Source organism: Chaetodon auriga, chromosome 5, assembly GCF_051107435.1.
Source record: "Chaetodon auriga isolate fChaAug3 chromosome 5, fChaAug3.hap1, whole genome shotgun sequence".
NCBI classification, from domain to species: Eukaryota; Metazoa; Chordata; class Actinopteri; order Chaetodontiformes; family Chaetodontidae; genus Chaetodon; species Chaetodon auriga.
Window position 1 is genome coordinate 6,304,753 of NC_135078.1, and position 10,808 is coordinate 6,315,560.

The window sequence follows — 10,808 nt, forward strand, 5'->3', positions numbered from 1 at the left end:
CTCATCCATTGCAGTTTTCACTTCTGGCCATCCGTCTGAATATAATGTCATGTGACTGCAAACAATCTATTGCATTGAACACAAGTCTGATTATTGTTACATGTAATTTTGCGTGCAGTTTCCTTATGAGGATATGTAACATGTCCTTGAGGATGTTGTATAGTTTCTGTAGTGTTGCAAAGATTGAACTCTCGTACTATGGCTATGATTTGCTTCACACAATACACAAGAGTAAAACGAGAGAGAGAGACAAACACAATCAGTAGTCACTGTTTAGAAACAGGCTTTCTCTCCATTTGCACTATGTAAAGCTTGCCAAATACTAATGTATACTGGCAAAGCCGAGGATAATATACATGATGGAGATGATCCATTGTTTGTAACTTAATATTGTTGTGCATTTTTTTTTCCATTTTCTGTCTCTTGTGCCAGCTTTTCAACCACATTGTGTACTGCATTGCCGACTTTCTGGAATACATGGGCATGAAAGGAGCATCCTTACCTCTGGGATTTACATTCTCATTCCCCTGCCATCAAAGCAAACTGGATCAGGTACTGTTTGACTCAGTATTCATTCTAAGTGTAAAGCTAATCATACATATTAATAACGTATTCAATCTGGAGTACCTGCATTTTTCCACATTTGCCCGGACTTTAGGTTTGAATGCCATTAAGTTGGCAGAAATGATAAGCATTTGTTCCCAGGGCTTCAACACCTGCATTTGTTCTCTCTCCTGTTCTTTGGTGGACTTCCCCAACCATGGAATAGATTCTATTTTATCTACAGTCAAGTAAACCCTACGGCTTTCATCAACATGAGTTAGGAAGAAGTGTGTATTTATTAGCCAAAACCAGCATAAGACTGCGACAGCAAATGTCTTCACCATTTTGACAACATGTGCAGCGTTTAGAAAAAATGCTGGCAAGTGAGAAAACACAACCAAATACACAGGAACACGTTGAAAGTAGCACAGATGACAGTGGAAGCTGTTTCCAGAGGACACTAAGAAGTGATGCACATGGCAGGAATACAATCTAACAAGTATGTTTTTTTTTTTTTTTTTTATTGTTTGTTTGCTTTTTTGGTGGGAGGAGTGTGTCCTAGCTGTGTCCGGGCATGTTCATAATTTTTTCGTGTCATTTGGAAACCGCTTCCATTGTCATCTGTGCTACCTGCATCGTTTCTGTTTGGTTGTGTTTTCTCACTTTGTAGCATTGCTTTGTCGATGCACACACACGTGTCATATTGGTGAAGATATTTTCTTCAGGTGCAGTGCATTGAGTTCCCAGGGTCATTGTAATCAAATCAAATCAAACTTTATTTATATAGCACTTTTCATACACGATAAAATGCAACGCAAAGTGCTTTACAACAGTTAAAAACATTATAAAGGAAAACAGAGAAAACCCATCCTTCCTACCCTCCGTATGTACATATGCACACCCACGACTACACACACACACACATGCACACATACACAGTAGTGAGACATGGCAAGGCACTGAGGATCAGGGAAAAGGCCACCTTTGGGGCCGTCCACACGCCTCACTTTGGGTTTTAGTTCTGGCTTTAGGTATGGATAAAAGACACCCGTCTGAAGAGAGCAGTTCATAATGTTTAAAAGCTGTTCCTCAAAGAATCCATAAAGTGATTTTAGAAATGATGGTGGAATTGGATCTGAAAGGCAGGTTGTTGGGTTTACTTGGGAGAAAACTGGACCAAGTGTCCTCGCATCAACCAGGGCAAAACTCTCCAGTGTTTCCTCAGGCAAGGACAACAATTCAGGTGTGTTAACAGATAAAAGTTGTTGGGATAAAAGGCTACATCTGATGTCCTTGATTTTGGTTCTGAAGTGGTCTGCAAAGTTCTCACAAAGAGTGTCTGATGGCATGTTAAAAGCTTTATTAACATTTGTGCTTGTTAAAATATCAAAGGTGGAGAAGAGGAACCAGGGGTTGTTTTTGTGGTCTAGTTGTGAGAAATGAGAAATTCTTGCCTGTTTAACTGCGTTATTGTAGGTTTTGAGTTGTTGCCATAAAGTCTCAAGGTGGATTGTTAACTTTGATTTCCTCCATCACCTCTCGGCACTCCTGCAAAGTCTTTTCAGTTCTTGTATTTTATTGTTGTTTCTCCACGGGGGTATAGGTTTTCTTTTTACTGTTTTGGTAAAAAGTGGAGCTACTGAGTCAAGAGTGGACTTCAGTATGCTGTTAAAATTATCAACGATAAAATCACAGGGTGCAGGTAAAATTTCAGCAGGAGTGCTCTAATAATCACAGTTTTGCTTTGTGATGGTCGTACTGTCATTTCTGTTCAGGTTTAATGTACAGAAGCAAAGTATGACTGATAGAAGGTGATTTTTTTTTTTATTCACTTCATTAAGATGCACTACTCTCATCAGGCAAAATAAGTGATTTCATTCTCTGTACCGCTAAATTTTGATTGCACACTGAGTGCAATCATGTATGGACAGGTGTCCTTCAAAAACTGCATACTTGCTCCAACAAACTTAAGATTTCAGATTTACTATAGATTTCTGAGAAGATAATACAAGAATGTGCTGACAAAATGTATTTTGCAATTGACTTTTATCGATCCCCTGCCGCTATTGCAGTGACCTCCATGTATCTTTAGGAAAATGGTGTTTTTCGTTGACACACACACAAAATCACACAGTTACGCACAAGTTACTGCTGTCATTTCTCCAGGGCATTCTTCTGAAGTGGACAAAGGGTTTTAAAGCCAGTGGCTGTGAAGGACAAGATGTCATTACATTACTTAAAGATGCTGTTCGCCGCACACAGGTCAGTGCACGCATCATAACTTTTATAAAGAAATGTGTCGTGTGAATGTTGAAACCTGAAAAACACAATAAAGAGTATACCCACAGCTGCCACAGCGGCTTATAAACAACGCTGACTTACAAACACTGGCTTACAAACGTCTTTGGGTAAGAACTCAGAAGAGCAATGATCTGCTTTTTATTTCATATAATGTAGAAACTGAGTAGTAATTTCCTAATTTTATCAAAATGCACAGTGCCACAGGTGTTTTCAGGGAGCGTGCAATGGGCATTTTTTCTGGTGTCATTTGTTCAGTGTAAAACAGTGTTTCTGTTGGTTTGTTAAGATATCACTGTACTTACCACTTGTCATAGTTTGAATGCGTTTAGTTGAATGGACAGTTGGAAATACATTTTTTGTCACTGCTTTCAGGAATTTGATTTGAACTTCATAGCGGTGGTTAATGACACAGTGGGAACCATGATGACCTGCGGCTACGAGGACTCCAAATGTGAAGTGGGGCTCATCGTAGGTAAGTCTGTCCACCCCCCACCTTCCTCTGTAGAATTCAGCCTCTTTGTCCCATTTTTAAAAATTGAAATTGATTTACTGTCAGAAAATATTGAGTATATATATTTAAATATATTTTGAAATGTTTTTCCTTCCATTAATCTATTCGTAATACCTTTCCACTTGTCTTTAACTCAGGCACAGGCACCAATGCCTGCTACATGGAGGAAATGCAGAACATTGAACTGGTGGAGGGTGATGACGGTCGTATGTGTGTCAATATGGAGTGGGGAGCATTTGGGGACAGTGGCGAACTTGATGACTTCTGCACCCAGTTTGATCGCATTGTTGACGAATGCTCGAACAACCCTGGGAAACAGAGGTACTGGATGGGTGATTTTTGACATTCGTTATACTATGTAATGTCTAACAAACAACCAAAAAGTGTCAGAAGTCGCATCAAACAGCGTCATATTTAGTCACAAATACAGTATAATTTGGTAAGTGAGAGGGTGCCAAGGACAGATGGTCAAAGAGAGAGTCTAGAGACAAAAATACTGGTGACAAAAAAAGAATTGTGCAGCAAATGAAATAAAGGTTCAGCAGTGACATTTCTTTGAGTAGCTTGTGAGTTATAGACAGAGCCTGAAAGTGGCTGTCTCACACCAAGTTAATGACAGTACTTAAGCAAATACCTTTGTGGCAAGTAAAGCTTACATTGCCAGCCATTGCTTACCCTTTAAAGCTACACTGCCTAGTGAGTACTTGCAGATTGAAATGCTCTCAAAATGTTGGTAATAGTGACTTTGTTTTTACTCCCTGCCTGTCTTTTCTTCTCGCTCCTTAAATTCCAACTTCCATGGTCAATGCACAATATCAGTTCTTGGTGAGACAGTGAAATACTGTCTTATCAATATCCAGTTTAAATTCATGTAAGATATACCATATATGCTCACACAGTCATGCATATTAGATCCCTCTAATTAGAGCTACAGCAGTGCATTTTCAAAGCGCTGCATAAATACCTGGGCCTGTTGTGCAGGAATAATGACAATAATAATAATAATAATAATAATGATGTGCAAGTCCAGGAAGTGCTTGTCCTTTGGGCCCACATGCAATTTTATGTGTGTTGGTCTCCAGTCTCATTGTTTGTCAGACCTTTGAGGACCATGCAGCTGATCTTTTTTAATTGCCTTTGAACTGTGCACAGTTCTGTCTCAATATCAGTAGTGTTATTTTTGGCGGCCTGTTTTAATTTTAGTCTTAGTCTAGTCTTTTGTCAAGCTGTCATTTTAGTTCTTATTAGTTTTAGTCATGCTATACTCATTTTAGTCTAATCAAGTTTCAGTCGACTAAAAGTCTGAGTCTTATTTTAGTCAGAATTATCCGTGACTATTTTTTGTCTAGTTTTAGTCGACGAAAACTGATGATATTTTAGTTTAGTTTTAGTCAATGTTTTTTCCTTTGATTTTGTGGTTGCATTTCTCCCCATCTTTTCCCACAACACATTCCGTTGTCTTTTCCACTTCTATGTAATGAAAGTGTGTCCAAATGTTGTTTCTTCTTTTTCTCCCAAAGACGAACCCTGGCTGGCCTGTTCTTTGTGTCAGTTGTCTGTCGTTAACGCTAACCTACTGCAGCTGCAGAGCAGGAGAAGTTGTTATTTTATATACAATACAATATCTTGCACAGAACAGGATGAACTTGTTTTACCATCAGAACAATGTCAGCACAATAGACACATCATAATGTGTTGTACAATCAGGACAAAATGTTCATTTAATCAGTAGATAATAACATACATGGGTTAGGGTTAGTCATGGTCGTGGTAAGCAGATTATGACACATGCACACACCTACACAACAAAAACCATATTCTGAACTTCGGTTAAGCCTCGGATCTCTCCCCCACTCATTTTAAACTGAGTGATGTCTGTGTTTCGAATCATAAATCAGTCTCATGTAATGTACAGCTTTCTCCCTCTGCTCTTTCACAAACTCCTCCTGTATGCTCTCGTTTATTAAACTCAAGTACTGCTTGTCTATTTTCCACACCAATCACCTGCCGAATTGAATCCTCCTGTTGTTATCAATCACTGAGGAATTACTCTCTTCAATCAACCGCAGCCTTATTCTAGACTCAGTTGCCCCTCTCACAAAAAGAACTTGCAAAACAAAAATATTTGTGTGACTCAATGACCAAACAAGATCTATTAGAAGGGACAGCAAAGCAGAGCTCAAGTGGTATAAAGATCAAATCAGATCTCCTGTGATATTTCTTGACCACTAGTATCTCTGTTATAAACCCCCCTCTTAGACTTAGTCTTGACCCCTCAACAGTCACCTGTGAGGACTGACAAAGATTCTTTTTCAAAGTTGAAAACATCAGCCTGAATGACTCTACCTCCGATGAGGCTGTTGTCGCTCTGCACAGGAGTCCACCAGCTTGATATTTTTCAGCCCATTTCTCTGCCCCAGCTGGATAAAATTCTTACCAGCATGAAGCCCACTATCAGCTGCCTTGATGTTGTTAGATAAGTTGCTGAAGGAGGATACTGAAGGAGAAATTGGCTTGAATATACTCAATGTTATTAACAGCTCTCTTCTTACTGGGAATGTCCCACTTTGGTTCAAACACTCTGTGGCCCAACCTCTACTTAAAAAAAACAAAAAAAACAAACTTGTCTTGATCCACTAACATCAAGTGACTTCAGACCTATTTCAAAGGTGCCATTTTTGAGTAGAGTACTGGAGAAAGTGGTCCTTCAGCGGTTGCTACCGTTCCTTACACATGTAACATGTTTGAGAACCCTTTCAGTTGTGTTTTGAGGCACAAAACGACACAGAATCTGCACTGTTGAGGGAAACCAATGATCTCCTTGTAACAGCTGATGGTGGTCACTCCTCCTCCTGTCAGCACTGCCCTTGAAACAGTGGACTGCTTTTTGCTTATTGACTGCCTGCATCATTCGGTTGGAGTCTCTGGCACGGCTCTCGACTGGTTTCATTCTCCTATCACAGACAGGACCTGCTCTGTCATTGTTAATAATTCATCCTCCACCCCCACGTACCTCTCACGTTCAGTCCCTCAGGGCTTGCTCTTTGGCCCCCTCCAATTTTCCATCTGTTTTCTTGCACTAGGCTATGTACACATCCTAATAATTAATTCAATTAAAATGACCTTTGTTACATCTGGGTTTTTTGTACACCTGTTTGCTCTCTGAGCTTTCATTCCTGAAAATAATAAATCAGAGTTATTCTGTATTTTTTTTTTTTTTTTAAGATTTTTTTTTTTTTTTATGTTTTTTTTGTATTTGATGTTTATTTCCAGTTAAGCATCAGTTTGATTAAAGGTGTACTGTACTGACAGTACAGTAAAATACATGTTTATTCTGTGTATCTAAGCTTTCAGATTGTGTGTCTTTTTCTCTGAGGTATGAGAAGATGATCAGTGGCATGTATCTCGGGGAGATAGTGAGGAATGTGCTGATGGATTTTACTGCTAAGGGCCTGCTGTTCAGAGGCAAACTGTCTGAGCGACTGAAGACCCGGGGCATCTTTGAGACCAAGTTCCTGTCACAGATTGAAACGTGAGTATTACAGACTGTTCAAGTGTTACTGACTCCCTTTACATGCACAGAATAGTCTAATTCTTGCCCTTATTCTTAAAAAGACAATGTTCCCACTCAGCTGAAAGACATTCAACCATCCACACTGCAGCCACTCCACACATCACTGGCCTCCTGTTGGTGATACTGCAACACTTGAATTGAAAAAAAAAGAAAGAAAAAAAAGCTTCTGCATAATTTCAGGGAATTTTTATTGAGAAAAACATTCAGTAACTTCACTCTTACACAAAGTAGTCTCACCAAAATCATTTCAGACTTAAGTGGTCTCTGGTTGGTTATACTGCAACACAGGGATGTCAGACTTTGCTGTTCACAGCCCAACAACCATCTAACAGTTAATATTGTGCTGAGGAGCACGCTGGACTGCACTTCCTAGTCAGTTGTGTCCTGGAAGATTTCAATGTCTTTGAATAACGCAGACCACAAGTATTGAAATTGGTCCATTGTTGAACGAGAGCACTGCAGCCTGTGGCTATGAAGCAGGCTGCAGTGTAATCCCTCTGGGTGTTTGTGCACCATCCATGTACGTCCACTAAAAGTGCTTGTTTTTGCCACTGACAGGTTTGGACATTTAGATGGTGGAATCTTACAAGTACCTGGGTGTTCACCTGAAAAATAGTCTGGACTGGATGGACACTACACTGTATAACAGTGAGGTTATTGAATATTTTTGTAGTATCTTTTCAGTGTTGCACAGTCCAGTCTCTTCTCAAAGCCGTCTGCCTGTGGAGGTCGATGTAATGTGTCCTGGAGGATGGCTCATTTAGGTTGTAGCTCATTGATTGCGTAACAGCAGTTGGAAAGAGCCATCATTTGTGCTTTAACGATGTTTTGCGTAAGAGTTATTGATCCAGAAAGTGTGAATCTGTGAATATCTGGGCTTTTCTTTTGTGCATTCATCTCCACCCCAGCCCTGCAAACTGTTGGCTGAGCAACACACAGAACTGACCGTAAACAAGCAAGAAGCCAAAATGTGGTAAAAATCCCAACTGAGACATATATTCTGAATGCTCTGAAAATGCTACATTTGGAATAAGGCCTGATTAAATTATCCAAACACAATCTACTTTTTACATGAGCTGTATAGAATTGGGAATGTTGTCCTGTTCAGAAAATCAGTGGCATATTAGTGTGCATGTAAACATAGTCAGTGTCTCTCCACAGCTTACCCCTGTTCACCTTGGTAACCATGTATTAAGAATAGAAAAAACCATATGAGACATTTATCACACAATGGATGAGGAGCAGAGAGCGGGAGGAGAGGTGGAGGATGGGTGTGCGAGACCAAGGCCACATGACATTACTTCTATTGTATCTGCTGATACTTCAACCTACTCGAATATTTATTTTTTCCTACATAATATGCTTCAGTGCACACTTAAGTAGGCCTTTCAGAAATGTAAGTCTCTGCCGACGTCAGCATACTGTTTGTCCAAATCTGATTTATCCTGGCTTACTTTTTGGAGAACCTTCACTGTCTAATTCCAGGACAGGACAGAGCTTGCTTGAAAGGGGTAATATTTCACAGTGAACAAGCCACTGATTGTTACAGTCCTGCAGCTGCGAGCACCGATCACTCTCCAGGTTCTCTCCAGTGACACATCTGAGTGCTGATACTTAGCAGCTGAAATATGAAAATGAAAAGATGAACATAATGAAAAGGAAATTGTTAATATATATATATATATATATTTTTATTATACAGCAGCTGACGCACAGATCTCTGTGTGCTTAAAACTCGGACTTCCAACATTAAGATTAAACTTGTCTCTGGTGTGTAACCCATAACCCACTGTGTGGTCTGTAGTGTCTCTGCAGCTAGATATTGTCTTGAAACAGAGAAAAACTGCTGTTCTGTCGGACTGCATCAGTACAATAATATGTGACCTTCACATAGAATTCAAACAGAAGTACAGGTGTCTTCAGTCAAGTAAGCCTTGGTCGTCAATATGATTTGTACTGTTTCTAATGACTCGTGTTACTCTCAGACACATTTGTAAACATGTTCGTTATGTAAATCATTTGATGCTACATATTTCGATCAGCAGTCAGAACCTTTCAAACAGAAATGTTTCAGTAATCATTATCTGATATGTTGTCAGTCGTGAATGCAGAAATGAATTCATCAGCAGGTTCATTCTCAAGTAGTGTGACCTTTCAGTGTAATTTGCAGGTACCTTAAACACCTTTACATAAAGGTGATAGCTGTAGGTGTTTCAGAAAACCTGAGAGAAAAGCTCTACTGTAAAGCATTATGAGCTGTAGCTTGAAGATCCAATCAGCGCCTTTGTCATCACACGAGTTTTTCTATTACAAAAGAACCTCGTGCTCCTTCAGGCTGCAGCGTATGTGAGCTAGTGCTGAAAGACGCATATCTCGTTGTGTATAACCCTCGCAATTCTCTCTGATCCCAAAGTGACCGTCTGGCCATGCGGCAGGTCCGCTCAATCCTGCAGCACCTGGGCCTCACCAGCTCCACATGTGATGACAGCGTGCTGGTGAAGGAGGTCTGTAGTGTGGTTGCCCGTCGTGCCGCTCAGCTCTGCGGTGCTGGTTTAGCTGCTGTCGTCGACAAGATGAGACAGAACCGCAACCTCAATCAGTTTTCCATCACCGTGGGAGTGGATGGCACCCTTTATAAAACACATCCTCAGTAAGCAGCAATTACACCCTAACACAAATATTTTCCTCTGATGGCAGACACTTACAGTGGGCGTCATCATAAAGGATAGACCATATGCAAGACCTCCATATCAGAAGCATTCTGATATTTTCAATATTTTTTTTTATTTTGGACTTAGCACAGCCGCTTCATATTCATCCATACATTATAACTAACTGCTGAACACTGAACCTTTTTACTCCTCTTTCCTCTTCACTCTATCAAAAGCTTCTCCAGCATCATGCAAGAGACGTTGCAGGATTTGGCACCGCAATGTCAGGTGACTTTCCAGAAGTCCGAGGATGGAAGCGGGAAGGGAGCAGCACTGATCACAGCTGTGGCCTGTAGGATCAGGAGCGAAGGGCAGCAGTGAACCCTCAGAGCAGTGGAGGACAGGTAGAACCAGAGTTACTATGACTGATTTTCTGTACTCGGTCATCAAAAAAAAAAAGTCACACACGCCTCGACCTAAGGTTAGAGCTTACTGTAGTACTGAAATGTTTCAGCTCATTTTCTGTGTGTATGTGTGTCCCCATGCCTATATTTAAGTTTTAGAGTTTTAGGTTTGTGTTTTGAATAGACAAACGTCTTTATGGTGTGAACTGACATTGGATGGAAGAGGAGGAGGGTAAATTACCGCTACAGATTTTGGACCTTCTATGAAATAATGACTGTTACAAATTGTGATGCTGATTTCACATTTTACACTCCCCTTTTTTCTTTTCTTTTGCACTTTTGAACCCAAGCCTGTGATCTGTGTTGACCTTGGCAACAACGAAACACATCTGCATGATTTTTGCATACAGAATACTTTGTTCTATTGTGCTTTTCTTAGTTAAACCAGAATAAAATGGATTTTATGACAGTGAATTTCTGGTTTCACAAAAAGAACGATCAAACACAACGTTTGAATTGAAACACTTCATATACAGTCGTGAACTTTTACTTTTTCCTTGACTTCAAATTTCAATTTCATCCTCATATTAATGTAAAATATTTCAAAATGCCATTAAAAATTAATGTGTTATACTCCTTGTCTCTTCATTGCGAGTAGAGCTTGAGCAAGAAAATGACAAACAGCAGTCCTATGAGTGTCTGAACAATGTCTGCAGCTTCAGAGAGATTTCAGAGGAAGTACATCTGTTTTCCTTGAAATATTATGTATATACAGTCACAATCAATTGTAGTTTATGGAACAAAGTGTTATTGAGTTGTGCACA

General features: G+C 39.9%; 1 protein-coding gene across 1 annotated transcript in view; it reads left to right on the forward strand.

Moving 5' to 3' along the window:
- The window catches only part of hk2 (hexokinase 2), a 33,327-nt gene extending 22,710 nt beyond the window's left edge, over positions 1 to 10,617 (forward strand). Inside the window, exons 12-18 of the mRNA XM_076730902.1 lie at positions 433 to 552; positions 2,710 to 2,805; positions 3,217 to 3,316; positions 3,493 to 3,676; positions 6,732 to 6,887; positions 9,343 to 9,579; positions 9,817 to 10,617. Coding sequence (XP_076587017.1) covers positions 433 to 552; positions 2,710 to 2,805; positions 3,217 to 3,316; positions 3,493 to 3,676; positions 6,732 to 6,887; positions 9,343 to 9,579; positions 9,817 to 9,961 — 1,038 coding nt within the window. The 3' untranslated portion in view covers positions 9,962 to 10,617. The remainder of the gene's footprint in view (positions 1 to 432; positions 553 to 2,709; positions 2,806 to 3,216; positions 3,317 to 3,492; positions 3,677 to 6,731; positions 6,888 to 9,342; positions 9,580 to 9,816) is intronic.
- Positions 10,618 to 10,808: the final 191 nt, after the last annotated feature.